At 45.0% G+C, this 25,263-nt stretch overlaps 1 protein-coding gene across 1 annotated transcript in view; it reads left to right on the top strand.

Annotated features, from left to right (window-relative positions):
* KCMF1 (potassium channel modulatory factor 1) overlaps nt 1-25,263 on the top strand; it is a 251,875-nt gene that overhangs the window by 116,797 nt on the left and 109,815 nt on the right. The window contains exon 4 of the mRNA XM_078676369.1: nt 22,783-22,884. Coding sequence (XP_078532495.1) covers nt 22,783-22,884 — 102 coding nt within the window. The remainder of the gene's footprint in view (nt 1-22,782; nt 22,885-25,263) is intronic.

Genomic DNA, 25,263 nt, shown 5'->3' with positions numbered 1-25,263 from the left:
GAGATCGATGTCACTCCAAGCAACACAAATAAAGGACTCCAGCAGAAGATGGTTGTCGAACCGAAACAAAAAGTCGACAAGCCGAAGACGTTGCAAACAACACTCGAACCGAAGACAAGGGTCGAGGCCAAGGGGTCCATCGAGCTGAAGAAAAATATCACTCCGAAGCAACAAGCTCCGAGGACGACACTAAGCAAAAAAGTGGTTATCGACCAAACAAAAGCTGTCGGGTCGATACCAATCACGGCATCGAAAAAAGTCATACATACTAAAAAGACTGTCGAAGCACAAAAACCCCTCGGACCGATAAAATTCGGACTTCTGGTGCACATACGGCAAAGATCGGTCGAACCAACAACGGACATCGAACCGACACAAACAAAAAAGGCTATAACTAAGACAAGAGCTCAAGCACATGAAGAGCAAGAGCCCTCAACAGAAGAGCAGTCCAAACTCTATGTGGACCCAGATACTGGCACAATTACCCTATTGAAAAGGAAAATCAGACCAGACACTTATGCTGAACACTACAAAATACCACTCAAAAAGAAAAGAGACTCTTCTACATCTCCAACTCTCTTTGAGCCTATCAGAACACAGGTGCAAGAAACCTATACATATTCTCCCTCGCTCACAGATGAGGATGTGGAATATGACGATAGTGAACTCTATAATTATCCAGTGGACAATGAGGATAACCTAAATCAACCTTGGACTGATGCTGTAGATCCTGCAGATTCTCAACCCACGCAAGATACTGCTGCATACCCTGTAAAAACTTCGCCTACAGAGGACACAGCAGCCTTCAATGCATTAATTGAAAGAGCGGCATACAACCACCACGTGGAAATGCATGCAGACCCCATTGAAGAAGACTTCCTTTTTGACACTTTCAACACTTCTGAAAGATCAGTGAAAACATTACCAATGTTGAAAGGAGTGCTTAAACACGCTGGGGACATATTTAAAGAAACTACTAGGGTGAGAGTCATTAACCCCAGGATAGAAAAGAAATACAGGCCAGCACCAGGAGACCCTACATATTTTAAGGGACAGCTGCCCTTGGACTCCTTGGTAGTATCCAATGCACGCAAACGTGCTAATTCTCAAACCACTGGCGAAGCTCCACCTCCAGACAAAGTCTAAAATTTTGGAGGCTTCTGGAAAAAGAGTAGCTGCTCAAGCAGCTAACATATGGAGAATTTCAAACACTCAAGCCCTGTTAGCTAGGTATGACAGGGCACACTACGACACACTTGAGAACCTTCTCCAGCATCTACCTGACCTTTATAAGGAACAGGCAGAATTCCTAATACAAGAGGGAAAGTTAATATCTAACGCCTCCATCTAATGCGCGCTAGATGCTGCAGACACATCAGCCAGGGCTATCAATACCAGTGTCATGCTCCGAAGACACGCCTGGCTCTGCATCTCTGGCTTTAAAAATGAGGTTCAGAGCACTTTACTTAATCAGCCAGTGAACCCTGATTATTTGTTTGGGCCTAATGTGGACACAATATTAGACAAGATGAAAAAGGATACAGAGACAGCCAAGTCTATGGGAGCCTTGCAGTCGCAACAATACAGAAGCGGCTCCTTTCGTTGCTCCGGCAACAGAGGAGCTGCAAGGGGAGGCTTAGCGCAGCAAACCTCATACAACAAAGGGAACACGCAAAACACCTACAACAAAAACAGTAGAGGTGGATACCGTGGCAATAACAGCAAAGGTAGAGGACGAGGGAATAACACCACCAGATCCTCTACCAATACCAAACAGTGACTTCCTGTCACTACCCCCAGACCATGTAACACCGGTCGGGGGAAGATTACAGCAGTTCCTACAAGTCTGGGAAAACATCACTACAGACAGGTGGGTGAGGCAAATTATCCAGCATGGCTATTGCCTAGAATTAATCTCCACACCTCCCAACATACCCCAAAAACACCGTCCTATGTCCGCAGAACACCTACACTTGTTGCAGCAAGAAGTCATCAGCATGCTACAAAAGGGGGCCATAGAACCAGTACCCTTAGAACACCAGGGTACAGGAGTGTACTCACTATACTTCCTAATCCCCAAAAAGGACGGTTCTCTCAGGCCGATCTTGGACCTCAGGTGCTTAAACCAATACATTTTATCAGAGCATTTCCACATGCTCACTCTACAGCAGGTATTACCACTGTTGCGTCAAGGAGACTTCCTCGCAACACTAGACCTCAAAGACGCATATTTCCATATACCGGTACACCCAGCACACAGGAAATATCTCAGGTTTACAATACAAAATCAGCACTATCAATTCAAAGTCCTTCCTTTCGGGGTGACAACTGCCCCGAGAGTATTTACCAAGTGCCTAGCGACGGTAGCTGCACATCTCCGAAGACAGCATATTCATGTCTATCCATATCTGGACGACTGGCTAATACAAGCACAGTCAGCCCAGCAATGTGCCAGCCACATGCCACACACTATTCACCTCCTGCACAGTTTAGGTTTCTCGCTGAACTACCAAAAATCCCATCTTCAGCCTGCCCACGTACAACAATACCTGGGAGCGACGATAAACACTCTGGCAGAGAAAGCACAGCCGAATTCTGTCAGAATAAACCGCATTCAGACGCTAATCCAGAGGTTCATGCCCCAACACTCGCTCCCAGCCCGAGTGTTTATGCAACTATTGGGTATGATGGCCTCATGCATTTTCATAGTCCCTCACGTGAGACTACACATGCGTCTGCTGCAGGAGTGCCTAGCACGTCAGTGGAACCAGGCTCAAGGACAATTAAACGACCTAGTGTTGGTGACCAGTCGCGCATACAACTCTCTGCATTGTGGAATCCACAAAACCTTTGCAAAGGACGACTGTTCCAAGAGCATGTACCACAAATAGTCTTGACAACGGACGCATCCCTGATAGGTTGGGGAGTCCATGTCCTCCACCACACAGTACAGGGATTATGGCCCACGCAGCAGAAAAAGATGCACATCAACCTACTGGAGCTGATGGCAATTTTTATGGCAATGAAAGCTTTCAAAGTACATCTATGCAACAAGACCGTGTTGATCCGGACGGACAACATGACTGCGATGTACTACATACAGAAGCAGGGAGGAACACACTCTCCACAGCTATCACATCTGGCTCAAAGCATGTGGAAGTGGGGCATTCAAAGAAAATTTTTTCTCATGGCCGAACACCTCCCAGGCAAGGACAATCAGATAGCAGATCTGCACAGCAGACACAGCCAACAGATGCACGAGTGGGAGATTCATCCCACAGTGCTTCAACCATACTTCCAACAGTGGGGACAACCAGACATAGACCTATTTGCCACAAAACAAAACGCAAAATGCCGGTACTTCGCCGCAAGGTTCCCACACCCGCAGTCTCAGGGCAATGCGATATGGATGAACTGGTCAGGCAAATTTGCCTACGCTTTTTCACCAGCACCGTTGATACCGCTAGTGGCACGCAAACTGCGCCAGCACTCCATGGCGCTAATCCTAGTTGCTCCAACATGGGCGAGGCAACCGTGGTACACCACGTTCCTAGAGCTTTCCGTGGTGCCTCATCAAAGACTAAAGCTAACACCCAGTCTCTTAACACAGAGCCAGGGAGACATTCAGCACCCAGATCCACAGCAGCTGAATCTTGCAATCTGGCTCCTGAAGTCATAGAGTTTGGCTACCTAAACTAACCTCCTGACTGCATGAACATTATCAAAGAGTCAAGAAGACCTACCACAAGAGCATGCTATGCGGCAAAGTGGAAACGTTTTGTCATTTACTGTAGCAACAATGACATAAACCCACTAGACGCATCAACTAAAAATATCATATGCTATCTTTTGCACCTACACCGCTGCAATCTAGCCTATACATCTATAAGAATACACTTAGCTGCCATAGCAGCTTACCTTCAAAACAGGCAACACCTTTCCCTATTCAAAGTGCCTGCAATTAAAGCATTCATGGAGGGACTCAAACGAGTAATCCCCCCCGAGACACCCACCTTCACCTGTCTGGAACCTAAACATAGTGTTAACCAGACTAATGGGACCACCTTTTGAACCTCTACACTCGTGCGAAATTCAATTTTTAACATGGAAAGTGGCATTTCTCGTGGCTATTACTTCGCTTAGAAGAGTTAGCGAACTTCAAGCACTAACTATTCAAGAGCCATTCTTCCAAATCCACGCTAATAGGGTCGTGCTTAGAACAAACCCTAAATTCATGCCCAAAGTGGTGTCTCACTTCCACATCAATCAAACAATAGAACTGCCAGTGTTCATCCCAAATCCACAGTCAGTACCAGAAAGGGCCCTGCACACACTAGATGTTAAAAGGGCTCTACTATATTACATTGACAGGACAAAAGATTTTAGGAAGACAAAACAGTTGTTTGTTGCCTTTTCGCCACAACACACAGGCAACCCTATTTCTAAATCGGGCTTAGCCAGATGGATTGTTAAGTGCATTCAGATATGTTATCTTAAGGCTAAGCGCACTTTAACAGTTCCCCCAAGAGCGCATTCAACACGCAAAATGGGGGCATCCATGGCTTTCCTAGGGAACATCCCTCTAGAGGAAATATGTAAAGCAGCCACATGGTCTACCATACATACATTCACAAAACACTATTGTGTAGATGTACATTCCAAACAGCAAGCTGCTGTAGGACAGGCTGTTCTAAAAACTCTGTTTCAGACTGCTGCAGCTGGCACAGGTAGCCACCGCTAAGGGAGAGACTGCTATACATTCTATGCACAGATATGAATTCAGCAGCCCACATGCCTCGAACGGAATATGCTACTTACCAGTATGCATCTGTTCTTGGCATGTAGGGCTGCTGACATTCAGATCGCCCACCCTCCTCCCCGGTGCCTGTCGCAGCTGTAGCATTTATTCTAACTCTCTTTTCTTGCATGGACATCCATTACTGTACAACACTCCACCTCTGCCACAATGGCGAAAAACAATCTAAGGATGGAGAGGATGCCCATGCACACTGTAGTCCAGGGGAGGAGCCACCTATCTCGTGATACTTCGAAGACTCTTCCAGGACAACAATGTGCAATCATCCGGACCCAACACTGGGCGGCGATCTATGCACAGATATGAATGTCAGCAGCCCTACATGCCAAGAACAGAGGCATACTGGTAAGTAGCATATTCCATCTCCTTGCAGAACACCTCCCAGGAGTAAACAACCAGGTTGCAGATCTGCTCAGTCGTCCGCGACACCAGATCCACGAATGGGAACTACGTCCTCAAGTCCTCCTCCCATTCTTCCAAATGTGGGGCTACCCAGAAATAGATCTGTTTGCCACACACCTCAACGCAAAATGCCCAAGCTTCGCGTCCAGGTACCCACACCCATTCTCTAAAGGCAATGCGCTATGGATGAATTGGTCAGGAAGATTTGCTTACGCTTTTCCACCTCTCCCACTAATTCCGTTAGTGGTTCGGAAACTCAAACAGCACTCCCTGACACTGATCCTAGTTGCCTCCACATGGGCTCGACAACCCTGTTTCACAACCCTGTTGGAACTATCAGTAGTTCCTCACCAAAAACTTTACCTTTCCACCAGGTTTCTCACTCAGAGCCATGAAGAGATAAGACATCCAGATCCCCGTCATCTCAACCTTGCGATCTGGCACCTGAAATCATAGAGTTTGGCTATCGTAATTTTCCGCCAGACTTCATGAATGTCATCAAAGAAGCTAGACGCCCTACCACAAAAGCATGCTATGCAGCAAAGTGGAAGCGGTTCGTAGTTTATTGTAACAACAATCAATTCAATCCACTAGTTGCTCCTATAAAAAACATCATTTGTTATCTGTTACACCTAGAGCGTTCTAATTTAGCGTATATTTCTATACGATTACATCTGGCTGCATACCTGCAAAACAGACTGCACTTGCCTCTGTTTAGAGTGCCCCCTATTAAAGCTTTTATGGAAGGACTTAAAAGAATCATTCTTCCTAGACTTCCACCTTCTCCGGTGTGGAACCTAAACATAGTTCTTTCAAAACTCATTGGTCCACCCATTGAGCCATTGCACAAATGTGAACTACAATTTCTCACTTGGAAAGTAGCCTTAATCATCGCCATCACATCTCTAAAACAAGTGGGTGAGCTTCAGGCACTAACAAATCAAGAACAATTTTTGCAAATACACCAAAAACAAAGTGGTTCTTAGGACTAATCCCATATTTTTACCCAAAGTTTCCTCTGCCTTTCACATCAACCAGTCTGTTGAGTTGCCTGTATTCTTGCCTCATCCAGACTCAGTGGCAGAGCGGGCTCTTCACACAGATATTAACAGGGCATTACTATACTACATAGAAAGGACAAAACCTTTTAGGAAAACCAAACAACTTTTTTGTTGCTTTTGGGCCACCACATAAAGTCAATCCCATATCAAAAGCGAGTATTGCACGGTGGCTAGTTAAGTGTATTCAAATATGTTAAGTTAAAGCTAAACGCACATTAACAATTCCCCCTAGAGCACACTCTACACGCAAACTAGGGGCTTCTATGGCATTCTTAGGGAATATACCCTTAGATGACAGCTGCAGAGCTGCAACATGGTCTACACCCCACACATTCACAAAACACTATTGTGTGGATGTGTTAGCAATACAACAAGCTAGTGTGGGCCAAGCAGTTTTACAAACACTATTTCAAACGACTGCAACAGCTACATTTTAGCCACTGCTTTGGGATATAACTGCTGTATAGTCTATGCTAAAGCATATGATCTACAGCTCATATGCCTCGAACTGAAAAGCTACTTACCCAGTATGCATCTGTTCTTGGAATGTAGAGCTGTAGAATCATATGCGCCCACCCGGGTACCTTTACCTGTTGCAGTACCATCTTACTTAGATACATTATACATGGACATCTCATTTACTACTCTTTACTAACTCCATCATCATCCTTTACGGCAGTACAATCTAAGGATGGAGTCGATGCCCATGCACACGATCACCGAAAGGAGGAGTCACCTACCTCTTAACTGGAAAGACTTCTTTGAAGAAAAACAAAGTACAAACATCCAGACCCAACTCTAGATTTGCGATCTATACTAAAGCATATGATTCTACAGCTCTATATGCCAAGAACAGATGCATACTGGGTAAGTATCATTTTCCTTTTTTATCACAATGTTGACATTTTTCAGAGCAAGAGCCCTTTTTTCCTATTTTTTTGTGCTTTCAACCTACTATACACAAGTGCGTGTGTTTTTATCGGGCAAAGTGGGGGACTCTGGGTGGTAGGAGTTTTCTGTATTGCTGTGGATTCCCGAAGATTACGTCCCATAAGTGCAAGGAAAATTTGTGATTTTAGACAAAGCTTGAGGTATGCATGATATTGTAGGTAACAAAACAACATGGGATCCATGCGAAGCCACCACCCAAGACTCCCCAGTAAGAAGTGGGTTTGTAGGTTTCTTTAGGTGACCCTCGAGCCCAGTCTCATTTAACATAGCTATCCCCATTGCCAAATCAGGTTAGGTTTTTTGACAGGAAATGTTTGTTTCCACATTCGATTTTCGGGCTATTCCGGTTGTGAATGCTAGACTCACCCTTACAAGAAGGGTTGTGTTTTTCACAGTACAAGTGTAAGAATGTTGTGAGGTAGGAATTGTATGGATCCCTGTGTATTTCCAAAATGTACGTCACAGAAATGTAAAGAAAATGCATGATTTTAGGCAGAGTTTGAGGTATACAAGGCATTGTGGGTAAGGGAATGTTGTGAGATCCACACAAGGCATACTATCCTGCACTCTCTCCGATGTCTGTCTAGTTTTTTAAAATCTCAGGGTCTAGTAGATTTCTTCAGGTTGCGGCCTACTCAAGCCCAAAAAGCACTGCCATTCACCAAGGCAAATGGGATGATATAGGGGTTTACCCACACTCTCCTGGCACAGAAAAAAAGAGATGGCCCCATACTGTCGTGGACGAGACACAACAAGAACTAGAAGTTTTTTTCTTCCCTCAAACACTGCCAACTTACCATTCACACCACATTTGTCACACAGTCACTTTTAATCCAGTACCACAAAACTGTTCTTTGGGTGCAAATATTTAATGTTATATTATACTAAAAAACATTGATGGAATGTATGTACCCACAATGCAATGGTAATAATACAGAGCATCTGGTTAAAAACTATTTTTAAAAGCCCAACACATTAAAAAGAGGAAAATATCTTCATCATACAGCACAATTGATTTAGTGCTTTAAAAAGACCCCACACTAGACAAAGACCGGGAGAGAGACAACACAAACTAATGTGTAAATATCAACAGGCTGATCCATTAGATCTGTGGTAGAAAGTCCTTTATACTTTATCTGAAATTTTGACTCTGCAATCCCAGATCACATAGATTCAGCATTCCAGATTATGTCGTAGCGTTTGTGTAAAAGACCTATAGTCACCACCTTCCTCAGGACTAACAATTCAATTCTTTCATGATACATGAAAAGTAAAAAACTGTAAAAAAGAAAAAAAAATACATGCAATGATTCAAATGCTCATAAATACAAATCATGCATTGTAACATAGCAGCGTACATACATGTATACAAGCAAGTACTGCTAGAGAAATTATTTGTTATATACATCCATAAACCTAGCAACCCCTTCTTTTTAAGTTGTACCAACAAACACCCATCACCCCTTTCACGTCAAAGCATGCATCTCCTGCACATAAATCAAATTGTTGGGGCCACAGACGCCCGTTATAAATGCTTATTTCCATTTATATTCACTTTTACACCATAGTTTCATCATATGCCCATACATCTATCTGCACCTCTCGAATATCCAAAGAAGGTGTCTCGCAATGCATGCTTTACAAATATACAATATTACATACTGCGCAGGGCATATCAAACGCTGGCGCGTCTTCAACGTTTCTTCCCCACCACACAGTTTCCATGTCCTAGATGCCAATCATCAAATGCAGACTTTCAACATATGTTCTGGACATGCCCTACCCTACAATACAAACATACTAGTCCACCAAGCACGAAACGCTGAGGGAAAGCACAGTCATGTCAGAAATGAACACCTAGGAAGCCCACTTGGAGTATTCTGACGACCGCAAGAAAAAGACCTAAACAGAAATTCACATGGTTGGGATCATCTGCCTAACTTCATCTCACCGTCCTGACACCTGTCATAGCTGCAAGAACTTTTTGCGGCGATCTTTGCAAGAAAGAGAGAAGATTCACCTTCAGGGAAGTGAAGAGAGGTGCAGCTGTCAAACACCGCCTTCAAGTGGGATCTCAGCAAGGGGAAGGTCATTCTTCCACCAGGGCTCTGAAGAGCATTTTTCTGGCCAAAAACTGTATTGGTCTCAGTCTATGTTGAGTGGATCGACGTCGATGCAAGGTATGTCGCCAACTTGTTTGCCGTCAAGAGCTTGCTTAGCATCGAGGAAGCGTCGCTGCTTGCTTTCGAGGCAGCCTCAGTCGATGGCGAAGGGGCATACGCCGTCGACTCACCAACTGCGTTAGTTGTCGAAGTTTCTCACCATCAAGAAGGTAGTGATTGGCCGTCAAGGGAGGTCAGCAATGAGGACGACACCGATTTCCAAATGTCCAAGTAGGTCAACACTGAGGAGTTTTTCGACTTCAAGTAGAGCACAGGAAACGAGGAAAATAATATATTCCTCTCCAGATTCTCAATATTCAAGAGCCACCACCAAAGCCTAGATTGCACTCTTGAGCACGCCACCACTCGTCATCATGGCCGCCATTGATCTAGGTGCTCTTCCACCTCTTCACGACATTTCATCGTCCCCGTTGGTCTCACCACAGAACATCAAGGTTGCAGTCTCATCAGTACCAAACTGATACTTCCTCCACTACTACAGGAAGATATTCCCCAACGCTGACAGACTCTCCCCTGCATCGTGTTTCCCTGGTGGATGACATTACAACCATCCATGAGGTTCTAAGTGGATGAGTGGCCATGCTTAACATGCTGATGTCTGTTTGTACTCCTTCAACTCCGGTCATTTTCTAAATGCTACTTCAGCATACAGCCTCAAGACCTTTGCTTCCACTGGTTCCCTGCCTCCTTGAACCTGCTATGGAACTCATTTTTATGCCAGCCATAGTGAAGACTGCTCCATCCATGCTTCAAAAGAAGTACCGCCCTCAGGATTAAGACCCTCTATTTCTCAGATTTGATCCTCCACCCGACTGTATGGTCATTTTGTCTGCTACAAAATAACATTCCTCCTCTCCATCAACTTCTTCTCCTCGAGATAACTAGAGCAGAAAACTGGATTCAAAGTCTGCAGCACAACAGTCACATCTATGCAAGCAGCCAGCACTACTTCTCTCTTGGACAGATACGATTGGTCCCTGTGAGATTCCATACAGCATTTCGCTGGACATCTTCGGAGAGACGAGATGATTTCATGGAAATCGTCAATCAGGGTGCAGTAATCTTGAATTAAATCATTAGTGCTGCAGCTGATTCATCATTACTAGGTGTCCATGCCTACTGTCACTGGGTGACTTTAAATAGACTGCTTGGCTCAGGTTGATATCTCTCAACCCGGAGGCGCAACATCGCATTCAGAACTTGCCATTCTCAGGCCCTATACACTTTGGAAGCCATGCAGACAATGAGGTAGCAAGAATGAAATCTGAAATGCACACAGTAAAAAATGTGGGTCTTAAAAACCCAAAAGATCAATGAAAATCATTGACTCTACCAACCTCGGTTCTTTCCACAGATGGTTCAAACCCCTCAATGGATCACAGGTAGATCTCGACAGCAACACCAAAGATCTTACCAAACACAGCAAAAAACACACCAGAGGACGCTCTGCCCAACAGCCTGCCCAAGGGGGTGAACAGGCCACAGGAAACAAACCAGAAGTCCTTCCTCCCTCCCCCCCCCCCTTCCGTTACCCAATCCGGTAAGGGAAAGTATTTTGCATTACGTAACAGAGTGGCAATGCATCACAAAAGACGCCTGGGTTCTGAATATTGTACAAAATGGATATTGTCTCAAGTTTACCAACACACCTCCGTTCATTCCACTAAAGCCGTCCACTTACCATCTCAACTTGATGAGGGCAGAGGTCAGCACCCTTTTGCATAAAAATGCGGTGAAAGCCGTTCCCCACAGACAAAAGGGAAGTTTACTCCAGATACTTGCTGGTGGCAAAGGACAAACACAAATTCATACCCATTCTCGATCTCAAAATCTGCAACAAATGGATTCGGCGGGAGAAGCACTGAATGCTGACTTTACATTAAATCTACCCCCAATTACAATAGGGAGATCGGCTTAGCTCCAACTACCTTCACGATGCATACTTTCACATTCCCATTACCAAGAAGCATAATAAACTTCTAAGGTTCGTCATGGGGCTCAGCCATACCAGTTCAAAGTACTCCCTTTTGGCTTGAGGTCAGCACCCGGAACATTCTTGAACTGCATTGTTGTGGTGGCAGCCCATCTGCGAAAGCTCTGGACCTTCGTCTACCCAGGTCTAGATGACTGGCTTATAAAGGTGTCCTCGTCTGAAGAAGCCCAAGTGCATTTTAATTGGACTTGCGATCTCCATCAGTGGCTGGGTCTGCACGTCAATCTCAACAAGTCCACATCCACACCAGTCGAGACTTTGCATTACTGAGGGGCCTCCATTGACACCATTCAAGCAAAGGTGTGTCCTTAGGAGGAGGAACACTTATCAATCCTTCGGAAATTACTGACTCTCATGAGGATCTCTCATCCAACACTAAGAGCAGTGTCATCTCTTCTCTGCTCAATGGCCTCCTGTATCTTTCTCACTCCCAATGCTCGCCTCCACATGCATCCTCTCCAGGAATGTCTAGAGGACCAGTGAGATCAACTGACCGGCAACTGGGAGGCCAGGATAATGCTATCCATACATGCGATACAGTCCCTGAATATATGTTGTTCTCCGACCAATCTCCTACAGAGCATTCTGTTTCACCAACAGGTCCCATCTCAGACCATAGTGACAGATGCATCATTGCTTGGATGGGGAGCTCACATGGATCACCTCTAAATTCAGGACTCTTGGTTTTCAGAGAGATGACATACCATATCAGCCTCTTTGAGCTTTTCGCAGTGCATCTAGCGCTAAAGGCCTTTCGCTCATCGTTCACAACAAACACCCTGCTTGTTCAAATGGACAATACAATCACCATGTACTACCTCAACAAGCAGTTGTTTTTCTTGGGAGGAGTTCTGCGAGTCACGAGTTATAATGGGGACTCCTCTTGCTCGCATTGCGCATGGTCATCGACTCCTTCGTGGTTTTTTTACGCCGTCTGGTTCGGTTGTGTGTGTTCCTCTGCTCTAGTCTACACTGTCAGTGAAGAATACTAACTAGACTCCCTCAAGGCCATGTAATTCCTGCAAAGAAAAGAAAAAAGGAGGATAAAGCCACCAGTCCACTTTGGATTACTCCTCCTCCAATACCGCATACAACTTCACCTCAACCGGCTCCAGACCATGAGAACATGCATTTAGAGAGGCCTGTATATTCTTTTACAGGGGATGGAGGAGATGATCAACAAACACTACTTCCACAGGATGACTGGAACCCATTTGGCACAGATCCTCCTGATGACACGGATCCAGACCTTTATCCGTCCAAATCCTCTCCAGCAGATACCACCACATATTATACCTTCATTTTTTTTGTGGAATATATCTTTTATTAAATGCACAGGAGGAAAACCAAGCATAAATGTTACATCATACATAGTTCCACATCGCAGTGATGTCTGTCATGTTCGTAGGACGTATCACATTACATAGTAGTACATCGACCACATATTATACCTTCATATATAGAGGAGCACACTTTAATTAGAAACCTTTACACACTGAGGAAAGAGGATGATTTTCTATTTGAAACTCTTTCCTCCACACTAAAGTCAACTCAATATTTACCTATGTTGGAAGGTATGCTTAGACATACTACTGACATCTTTAGAGAACCTCTAAAATCTAGAATTATCACTCCAGGAGTGGACAAAAAATATAAACCTAGCCCAACAGACGCTACTTACATTTAGCTTACACAGGATTCCCTAGTAGTTGCAACTGCACGCATAAGAGTAAACTCTACCAACTGGTGATGCTGCACCACCAGACAAAGATTAAATGTATAGATGCAATAGGAACAAGCATTGAAAATGCAATAGGTCTCGCAATAGAAGAGTTTGACCTTTTTCGTTTTGCAAATGGATGAGTGGCGTTGCGTGGATGAGTGGCGTTGCGTGGATGAGTGGCGTTGCGTGGATGAGTGGCGTTGCGTGGATGAGTGGCGTTGCGTGGATGAGTGGCGTTGCGTGGATGAGTGGCGTTGCGTGGATGAGTGGCGTTGCGTGTGTGAGTGGCGTTGCGTGGATGAGTGGCGTTGCGTGTGTGAGTGGCGTTGCGTGTGTGAGTGGCGTTGCGTGTGTGTGGCGTTGCGTGTGTGAGTGGCGTTGCGTGTGTGAGTGGCGTTGCGTGTGTGAGTGGCGTTGCGTGTGTGAGTGGCGTTGCGTGGATGAGTGGCGTTGCGTGGATGAGTGGTTGTGTGAGTGGCGTTGCGTGTGTGAGTGGCGTTGCGTGTGTGAGTGGCGTTGCGTGTGTGAGTGGCGTTGCGTGTGTACGTGGCGTTGCGTGGATGAGTGGCGTTGCGTGGATGAGTGGCGTTGCGTGGATGAGTGGCGTTGCGTGGATGAGTGGCGTGTGTGAGTGGCGTTGCGTGTGTGAGTGGCGTTGCGTGTGTGAGTGGCGTTGCGTGTGTGAGTGGCGTTGCGTGTGTGAGTGGCGTTGCGTGTGTGAGTGGGGTTGCGTGGATGAGTTGCGTGTGTGAGTGGCGTTGCGTGTGTGAGTGGCGTTGCGTGTGTGAGTGGCGTTGCGTGTGTGAGTGGCATTGGGTGTGTGACTGTGCTGCCTGTGGCGAGTGCAAACTACAATCAATTGGCACAGATTAAAATAATATTTTTAAAACATGAGTTTATTATGCCAGTTTCAAAACAACTAGTAGTTTCACTTAACCTGCATTAACAGTAGCACTTGGAATATAGGTATTTAAACTCTTTGATGTCGCACATACGGCATTGAGTTGGGAGATCAACAGCTGAGCTGTACATTTTCAGTTTTGCGTGTAATTGTGTTATATCTAGGGAGACGGACGGACGTGAAAGTGATCGGGGGAGGAGGGGGGTGGGGAGCACGTGAGTGGTGTATGTATGTGCCTAAGCGAGGTGCTTGGGAGAGCGAGGCTGTCCAGGAGGGAGGGGGAAAAGGGAGGGGTTATGGCAAGCAGGGGGCCTGATTATGGCCACAGCTTGAAGTCTTTGAAGTCTCCGCATGCTGGCAAATGGTGATGAGGCAGAGAGTCTTTGATTCAGAGTTGTACTTCTGGATTGCTTTACTTAGGGAGGAGCCAGACAAGCATGAGGGCCTTTGAAAGTCGGTAGTATAGACGGTATGTGAATGGCGACTTTGGGTGATGTTATCATACATGGTTCATGGCCCTGCACTGCAGAGCCGGCATAGCGGAAACGCTTTATTATTTACTGTCAACGAGAACTGAAGGCGAGGGTGCTAGGCAAAATGCAAATCTGGCGGGCGAGACAGTGCAGTGGCCCGAAGATGGGGGGTTGGGTAGTGTGGGGTAAACAAGAGCCACCCAGCAGCACGTGAGCGGGAGGCACCACTTGTAGGGGGTGGATGTGAAGAGGACTCGTCCCTGTGCACGCGAAAGTGAAAGCAGCGGCCGCATCAAAAGTGTGCAAATTTAAAATACAAACTGCAACGAAGTAGAGCATCAAAAAGAACCCGCTGTAGACTTACTGCAATTTGAGAGATGCTGTCGCGTGAAGGGACAAACTGAGTGTGTTACTGCAGTAGAAAGTGAAGAAAGGCAAACCAAGATGAAAAAAAAGTTAAAACAAGAATAAGACCAAAAGAGACAAGACGGAGGGAAGGCAGAGAAGGGGAGGGGGGAGGAGAAATGCGACACGGCGGGCAGGGGAGGGGGCGGAGCGGGGAGAGGGTGTGAAAGCAGCAGGGGCCTGGAGTGCGGCTGAGGGAACTGAAGAAATGCGACACGGCAGGCAGGGGAGGGGGCGGAGCGGGGGTGTGGGAGGAGTGCGCCTGAGGGAAAATACATGCAAGGCAGGCGGCTGGGGGCTTGTGCACGCGCTTTTAAGCTCAATGCGCATGCGCATTGAGCTTGAATTTCACGGGCACTGCAAGGAATCGCCACGATTCCTTGCAAGTTGGTTAAAGACTGTTTAAGCCCCCATAGTCTCGCAAGCTCGATGCGCATGCGCATCGACAGGCGAGACCTAAAAAGGGTGACACCACAATCCTCTAATCACTGGATAATTGCTAACTCTGTAGTTCTGTTATCAAGATATGACCGGTCACACTGGGATGAAATGAAAGACCTTTTCAACATCTCCCAAACAGTACAAAAAAAGAGCATAACAAATTACATCAGAGGATTAACTTCTATCCGACACAAAGATGAGGTGCGCCCTTGATGCCAATGATAAAGCAGCTATGGGAATAAAAAACAGTCTCCTGTTAAGATCACATGCATGGATAGGAGTAACTGGTTTTAAACATTGAATGTCTCCCTTTCAACGGAGAACATCTTTTTGATCTACAAATGGACACTTTACTAGAAAAAATTAGAAAAGACAATGTTACTGCAAAATAAATGGGAGTACTACAAACGCAATCTCACTTGGGCACTTTTCGTCCCTTTACATATTGTGGAGGATCTAAAACAACCTTCAAATCTACCTATTATAACAAATCACAGACTCCGATTCCCCTAGGGGATATTCTACAGGGACGTACAGGGGAAATAATAACAGGGGTCGAGGTTTTACCAAAACCAATCCCTCCCCTACAACCAAACAGTGATTCAACCAACCTTCCCCCGATCACATAATACCTGACAGGGGAAGACAACAAAAATGTTTTCCACAATCGGTTCAATGGGTATTCGATGTTATCCACCATGGTTATTGTCTGGAGTTCAACTCAACTCCTTCGAACATATCACCTCAATATTCACAGGTTGTCCACACAACATCAAAACCTGTTAAAAAAGAGACTCAAGCTCTATTAAAACAAGCATTTGCAATGCAATAGGTCTCGCATGCACACGATTTTGAGCTATTGGCATTGTAAATGACAATAATGCCTTTTATTTATGTTTAGGTTTTCAAAACATAAATAGAAGGCATTGTTATTTAGAATGCCAACCGCTTAACCTCTCGCAAATGAAAGACCTATTACTTTGCAAATGCTTGATAAAATACTACAGTCGGGTGAACAGGTTGTGTTTAGAAAGCGCTCTGCATGCATTTGCAGGGTCTCACTGTGATTGATGGCTGGTATAAGGAGGCCAGGAATAGGGCGGGCACTGCAGGCATCATCCTTTTTGCAAATAAACTGACAGGATGGATTCCTGTTTTGCTTTTTAAGCTGAGCTCGAGTCTGGGTACTACACGGGTGGACGGCGTCCCCCCACTTATTTTACCAGGAGCTCGATTACTGGAGAAAATGGAGCCACGCATTCATTCTTTGGCCTCTCTGAGGCAAGATCGGAGCTCATTCAGAACACTGCTCACGCGCTAGCTTCTCTGATGCAATCGCATCTAAGGGGTTAGCGAGGGGAGGCAGAGTCTGATGGTGCAAGCCACCTTCGTGATACCACTTCCTGTCGTGATGTCAGCGCCCCCCCCACCCCAACTTCATTTTTTAGGACTTGTGCCCTGTTTTTAAGTACCAACGAAAATGTTTCCTAAAAACGTATTCCATGTTGGTAAAAGAAAAGCAAAACAGCAATCCTTCCTGTTAGTTTATTTTAAAAATACCCCGTCGGGCAAATGCGTTGTTTAGAAAGCACATTGAATGCATGAAATGCATATGTGGGGGCTCACTGTGGTTGATGGCCGGTATAACAAGGCCAGGATTAATATATTTTGCATCTGCTATATTGTTTATTAATGGAAAGTCACCTACTTGGCTCAGTCAGCTTATGTTCAATGCGGCTGGGAAACATTATTCGGAGCACCGTTGTGTCTTCCGATGCAGCAGGGGAGACGCGTTTGTTTTTTTGTAATGCGTGGGACGGTCTTGTTTTATGACTCGTATGCGGCTGGGTAACGTCGTCTGGAGCAGTGTTGCCTCTTCCGGTGCCGCAGGGGTAGAATGACGAAGTTGGAGGAAATAAGGCAAGCACCATGAACCTCCCACCTGATTCTGAATGGTTGGCACGTAGGATTAAGGGTGGGCGTAGTTCGCGGAGTAGCGCTACGCGAAGCTACGCGAAGTGCACTTCGCACTACGCGAACTTCACGTAGCACTACGCGAGCTGCGTAGTAGCATGTTCGCACTGTGCAAGATGCGTTTTCAATGATTGCACAGTGCGAACAAGCATCCGGCACTGTGCAAGCATTGAAAACGGCATCTTGCACAGTGCGAGCTGTAGTTTTCTGCTGCTCGAGGAGATTATTACTCGAGCGGCAGCTTTCTCAACGCGAACAGGTAGTTTCTCATTGAGAGCGGTCGCGAGCATGCGCAACCACTCACAATGAGAAACCTGACCTCCTCGCGTTGAGAATCTCGCCGGGATGTCATTTTGCTTGCTCGCGGTCACGAACATGACGTTCAGGACCGCGAACAAGTAAAAAATGAGCGCTGCACTACGCTACGCTGCACTACGCATGTTCGCACTGTGCTACGTGCCGCTCGCGTAGTGCGAAGTTGCAAAAACTCCGCGAGCGGAGCGTAGTGCTTCGCCCAGGGTTACGTAGGATCACTGCCATATCGGTAGGTGCTCTTAGTCAGTTTCTTACTGAAAAGTAAACGTCAATGCAGACGTTCATTTTTTATTCAGTAAAATGACGACAATGCTATGCACACATTTAAAGAGGCTCCTCCCAAATTTCAGTAATTAACAACTTTGCTCGCGTTGCCTTACACGCTGAGGGGCCGAGTGCAGTGGATGTGCCAACAATGGAAGTGAGTGCAGACGGGGTGGATGTTCCAATGGAAGTTAGTTAATTAGCAGCACTAAAGAAACTCGCATAGGGTGAACACTACATTTAAAAACACGGGCAGAAAGACACAGGTGGAAAGCAACAATTAAAAAGCAGACCGGGTGGAGGTGCTGATAGAGGTACACGACGGGCGAAAAGTAACTCCTTAAAAAAATATAGTTATCCTAAAGGACACAAAGGAACGTGAGAGTGAGTAAACTGTGCATGGCCGGTGATCTTCAGCCTTAAACTGAAGTGAGGTATCGGCTGAGCAAACGAGTTAGGAGGCAGCCAAGAAGACTGAACCTATGGCAGGCAGGGGGTGGGAAAAAGTAATTTGTATTAAATGCAACAGGTCTCGCAGATAGCGCATACGTGCTGATACCTAAACCTAAACAAGGGGTCATCTGATAAGGCCTCGTCAGGGGGTAGTACGTGCTATTTAAATACCATTACGACTGGCTGCCCTGATGCAGACCCCGACATCATGTCAGCCCTTTCCAGCACCCAAGCACTGCCTGCCCACACTCCCTCCCAGCCCGGGTGTTACCTGGCGGCCAGCTCGGTCAGCGTGGTGGTGTCCAGGTAGTGGATCTTGTAGAACTCGAGCAGCGCCGGCAGGTTGTCGAACTCCTGGTCGCCGATCTTGAAGCGCCTCAAAGGCAGCAGCGAGTTGATGATGTAGTGGGAGATGCGCGAGTTCTCGGACATGAACAGCACGTAGTCTTTGGGGCACGTGGACGAGTCCCGCACCAGGAAGACGCCGTGCCGCTGCCCCTGCAGCCGCGCCTGCGCCTCGTTGCGGTACACCGGCCCAAAGTACCAGCTCGAGCGGTCCGACGGCGTGAAGGGGGCCGAGAGACATGGCTTGGCGGAGGAGGGACATGGCTTGGCGGAGGAGGGCCCTGAGGCTGCGAAGGCGTTGTCACCGCGGGCCCGTGGCTAGCGCGCGATCCTCCTGACAGGGAACGCTGAGGCCTCCTCAGCCAAGGCGGGTGCGGTCCCCCATCCTCCCAGTACGGGTAAGGAGCCGGAAAGGCCGGTGTAGTAGCTGGCTTGCAAGACGCTTGCCCGAGAGCTCCTTAACTGTGAGTCGGCGAGTCTGCTTACCGCACTGACAGAGCGGGTCGTTCGCCTCCAACTACTACTACCGTTACCACAGTAAAAAACAAGCATTGGCCGCGCGGCAGTAAAGCTGCGCGGCCGTGAAAGCCCTCATTTGCGTACACTGCAATGCCTCCTTCCACCAAGGAGAACGAGGCAACAATGACGAAAAGCGCACGCACACAAAAAAAAGGGGGCGTGAACAGGATACTGAATCCCGCCCCTCCAGGACTCCCTGACCTGCCTCATGTTTGCCAAGGCACTATATTTCTAAAAATATTGTCGTGCTACCGTGAGGCAGGTCATGGAGTCCTCGAGAGGCGGTATCCAGAGCAGACAAATCTGCTAAACAGGAGCTTTTTCCAATGGCAGGCCTCCGTTTCGAGAGGCCTGTCAATGGAAAAAAAGGGACGTGGCTTCACGCCATACTGAAATCCCCTCCTCACAATATCTCTTTGCCTGCAGCAGCGCATGTGCTGCAACGCAGGCTTCGACCTAAAAAGGAGCAATAGAATTAATACCAATACAACAACCGGGCAAGAGAGTTTACTCCCTTTACTTTCTAATTCCTAAAAAGGGCAGAACTCTAAGACCCATATTAGACCTCAGACTTATGATCCAGTATATCCTATCAGAACAGTTTCATATGGTCACTCTTCAAGATATAATTCCACTTCTCCAAAATGGAGATTTCATGACAGCATTGGGTCTAAAGGATGCATATTGCTACATCCCAATTCACCCAGCACACTGGCAATATCTCAGGTTTGCCTTCAACAGACAGCACCTTCAATTCAAAGTGCTACAATTCAGGGTTACCACAGCCCACCGAACGCCAACCCGAATATTTGCCAAATGTCTGGAAGTTGTAGCAGCCCATTTAAGAGGTCAAAATATACACATTTTTCCATATTTGGCTTATCAAAAGCAACACGAATTAAACTTTTACAAAGCATGCAAACAACAATCAATTTACTGCACAACCTAGGTTTTACAATAAAGGCAGTAAAATCACACCTACAACTACTACTGATACAGCTATACTTTAAAAGCTATTCGAATATGTCAGGCAGGAGTTGCTTCCCAAATGCAGCCAGATTTCAAACTTTCAAAATTCTTGTGCCACTATTTCAGCCTCAAAATAAATATCTGTGAGGACAGTTCAGTTCTCCTAGGAAACATGGCTTCATGCATAGCTATAGTACCTCATGCCAAACTAAATATGTGCCCCTTACAACAATGGTCATTTGGAGGATCTAGTGTTGATCAGGTTTGCCAATCTCTGCAACGGTGGAACTCCAACAAGCTGGTACAAGTACAACGTTTATTCCGCAAAAAACCATTACAAAGGGTCAAAGGCAAAGGGTCTTTCTCTCTCTTCAGTGTCACCCACTGCGACATCACCTGATAGGGTCCTGAAGGGTACAAAACAGAGAATCCAGAAAATCGTGCTAAAGACGAACATGACTGCTCATATGCTTAAATTCCCTCCTTTGGGTATGAAAGAGATCCTTTCTTTCTCCAACGTTCCATTAAGCCTTATATTTGCACAGGAAGGCACAATTTAATTTTAAGTACATGCACCTAACCATGGCTAACTGAAATATAGCGCATAATGTATGTCAGCTTATTGGTTTTCACCTTACCAGAGGAGCTCTGTCAGTGAGGAGTATCATACCAGTTTGATAGTAGAAGCAAATTGCCATCACGTCATGGAAATGTGTTGTTCCTGGGTTATATTGCCGTGCTGTTTGTGGCGATATCTGTACTTTCCAAACAATCCGCCTGCATAATATGCTTCATAGTAGCTGGCACGAGTAAGGCATTAGTTTTCTTTGGTTATTTTCTCTTTTAAAAGACTGAAAAATCGAAAAGCAGTGAAACTCTATGTATTTTTAAACCCACTTGGAATATCTATTTTTTGTAATGCTTTTTTGAATTTGTTAAGAGGAAAAGCGCAAATCTTGCCTCTACATATGCAGTTTTGTTATGTATGAAATACTTGTCTTTCTGCTGGAGAAGTGTTCATGGTTCCCACATGTGGTACTGAAGGGACCCTTGATAGTGAGCGAATATTGCAGGTTAGCACCTTTTAATTCTGCCCTGATGCTCCCTCCAGCCCTACGTCCTGGTGATACTCATTAGGCATCCCTCCTTATGTAACCTAATCTCATCAATATGTACTCCACAACCTCTCTGGCTTCCTTTACTTTGGTGGACTCGTTTTTCCGATGCCTCTGATCTTCTTTAGTCAAGGTGAGACAAATAACCCATTAGGTTTCATAACCTATGTCTTCTACGTGTACATAATACATTCATTCAGCTTCGGAGATTCACTGTTCCAATTCCATCACTTTTGTTGTCATCTCCTGTAAGTCTTGTCTCCATAGTAGGTCTTCAGTACTTTCCAAATATTGTTATTCATATCTAGTGTTTTGTGTATCCTCCCTTGTTAGTCTTCAACCTTTATTCTCCAGTGTATGTATTTGAGCACAGTCATCATGGAGCTACCACTTTCAGACTGTGTATTTATCTAATTTTGACTGTTCCCTTGACTTCTCCCCGTTTCGCCCCATAGTGATACTAAAACACGTTGGTATAGAGATGTTATCTTCGTATGCTTTTATGGCCTATACTTCAAATTGAGATCCTAGATGTTTCCTACTCTACACATTTCTTTTTAGCACCCTTTTGCCTTGTCTTTTGCTCAAATGCAGTGCTTGGAGTTTTATGTATGTATAGACCAGCCTACCACTGAACTTTAACAGTGAATTTTCATATCCCAATTTTGAATGTCAATCATGTCCCCTCTGGCCCCCCAGCACCTTTTCTCCAGCCTGTTCACTGTCACCTGCTGTGTACATTTGTACACCTTTCAGTGTGCAACCTCACTCCTCCCAATGAAGATAGCGCCATGGACATAATGGAACACTTTATATGTCCAGAGTCCAAGGTGATAAACAAAACTGGTTTGACCTCACCATGAGTCTGGTGGGTAAACTTGCATTCTTTTTACCTGACTCTCTTGACTACTTCACCTTTTAAAGTACAACATTACTGTCAGCCTATGTGAAGCTCTCTTATGCAAGATAGTTTGCTCTTTGTGTGTGGCAGATATCAAGAGGGTGCGCTATGGAACGTAGCTGGTTTAAGACCATCAATGAGAATTTGTTGGAGAACAGGAAAGAAAGATGCATATAGACCCACAAAAGTGGTTCAGACGCTACGTTGTTTCTGCAAACAAATGCTGTCAAATAATCGGAGAGCATTTTGCAACTCAGGTTCTTCACATTTTGCATCCTTGACAACAGGCCTCCGAATTGATATTCTACACTTCAATAATTTCACTTTTCTTTATTTATTTCTTTAATTTCATATTGCAATGAAATGTGAACTTAAAAAAACAACCATAAAGTTTAGGAGGTTTGCATTGGGGAATTAAATAACAAGGAACTGTTTTACACCTTACACAGCTCTGTGAGAAAATGTTGCTTTTGGTGTGTAGTCAAGATCAGTTGACGTGGAATAAACAGTTATTGTAACTGGTCTTTGTAAGACTGTAAAATGATGTGTTGTAAGTATTGTGATTTTTGTCATTTCAGATATGTCCTATATGTGCAGCATTGCCCGGAGGAGATCCAAATCATGTCACAGATGACTTTGCAGCTCATCTTACACTTGAACACAGAGCTCCTAGAGATTTAATATCCTTTAACATGAAAATTTAAAATTGTATTAATTAATTTTGGGGGATCTTATTTAGTAGATGTCTATTATTTTTACTCCTAGAATCATTGTTCCTGAAATTATAATTATGCACTCGGGGGTTATATCTGTACCTGAAGGTAATTAGGAAAAATAATACATCCATGCCTGATATCTCAAACTCTCAATCTCTGATGATTTAAACATCTTTGAAAATCACTCTTACGCCTTCTAAAAATTGAATACTATTAGTAGAGATGCTCTGTTAATGACCATAATTGTAGTTGTTACTGAATTCCAGCGAGAGACTATCCTTTTTCTCCAATAATCGGTAAATGCTTTATAAATTGGGCATAACTTCGCATTATGTTATTCGTGTTCTTCTTTGGAAAATATTATGGATATAGTTACATCTGAGTATTTATTAGTATTGAGATTCTCGTATGATGTTATCACAGCTTTGCCTTTTCTCATGCTTGCAGCCATTTTCTGATTAACAATTAGCCATACTTTGGTCCCAGCAGTACTTTGTGGAGAAGGTTAACAGAAAAAGCAAGAAAAAGATAAATAGGAACCAACATTTATTTGGCACTCCGACATAGCACTTGTAATTTTAAGTTTCCTTGGATAGAGAAGCACAACACTTTCAGCCACTCATCCAGCAGAAGGATGCGTATAATGCTTCCTATTCTGGCCTAAACCATTTGAGGCTAGGAGACAGTCTGGGCCATTAGTGTGGGACACCATAACATAAATAAAAGGATGCACACAGTATGCATAGAATGGCTCTCATGCTGGGCCTGATCTCAATCTGGGTTACAACAATAAATCAAGAATGTAGATTTTGAGTGGTTGCCTCCTTTTTGGTAGTGTGGCAACAGTTGTACCAAGTATGACTGGTTTATTTCTAGGCTGTCCCCTATTGCACCTTGCAGGGGACAAAGTACTTTATGAAGCAGGATATGCTGGAGCACTACAGGAATAGATGCTTCTTGTTGATACCTCAACACATTTTCGTACGAAGAAACCTTTGAACACTTCTGAGATTATAGATCCTTCTATCTCCAGGGCACTTGATAAATTGGTGTCTCATCCACACTGGATCCTTGTAGAATTAACTCCCCTCAAGAGGATCGGCTATCTCAGACAATAATGATGATGATGAACCCTATGGTGGGAAACACCCCATCATGGTTGAAAGGGAAGTTGAATGGAATGATTATGATGCAAATTGCTCGAAAACAGAAATTACAGTTCCTAACTGCTCTCACCCCCTCCACAATAATCAGGCATTTAATGCACTGACATAGGTTTGCAAAAAAGTTTCACTTCCCCAAAGAGGCTAAAGGCATAGGTTTGATTTCCTAACTGGCACATTTAGAACACCCGCAGCTGCTTTGTAACAGTTGCCCATGTTATCACAAATTGTGAAATAATCCAGGAAAATAGTTTTTCTAGACTTCTTTTCACCGCAGTTAACACCAAAAACAAGATAAAATGTAAGCCAGTACCATAAGACTTAGTAGCACTGGAAACTGTGCTTAAACATAAGCTGAGGGAGAGCAGTTAATACCAAAGCAGCCTACCCTAGGTTTATAGATTCCTCTAAGACCGCTGTTTGCTGTCTCTTACAAGATCTTTCATTTTTGAACAGTGGGCGTACAGGCTGCCCATTGCTTACCTTTGATTGCTGTAGGCCTCCTTCCTATTTTTGTGTTTGTCCCTTCCCTAAAGCATGGCATGGACACATTATTTGTATCCATCTTATGCTAAATATTTAGAAACTACTTTTTTCTTTGTTTTTAAGTATGAGAGTGGTTGCTTATCGGCTATCTCCCTTGTATACCTCTACCCCCTTTGTGTTACATACTGCCTCCTCTCCGTATTGCTTCCTGCCCCCTCCCTCTGTGTTGCCTCCTGCAATGTTGAGAAAAAGCACTCTGATGTGGCCACTACTGCCCACATCATAGCACTTTTTTTCACACAGCTGTTGTCTCCCCCCCCCCCCCCCCCAATGGCCTACCACCCTCATTGTTGCCACCTACCCCGCCCAAACAGCAGTATGGTTTGCAAACTTCAAAAGACAGATTTAGGCGGTAATCCTAGCTGTCTAGAGATTGGTTGCAGTTAATATCATATTTTAATAATGCCTTTCTTTATTGGATTATCCTACAGGACTAGGTTCTCAAAAAGTGACATTGAGAACTTTTGATTGAACTGTTCAGTGATTCTTTGAGTTCTAACTCTTGAAGTTGGAGTTTCAGGAGCTCCAGAGTGCATACATTATTTGGTGACGGGGCATTTCTGGAACCGAAAATTAGGCAAGCCTTACTACAGATGCCTACTTCACGGCATAGAGAACCCACATAGGCGAACCA

Source organism: Lissotriton helveticus, chromosome 2_1 (assembly GCF_964261635.1).
Source record: "Lissotriton helveticus chromosome 2_1, aLisHel1.1, whole genome shotgun sequence".
NCBI lineage: Eukaryota > Metazoa > Chordata > Amphibia > Caudata > Salamandridae > Lissotriton > Lissotriton helveticus.
The sequence above is the reverse complement of the archived record's forward strand: the minus strand, read 5'-3'. Positions and strand labels throughout refer to the sequence as shown.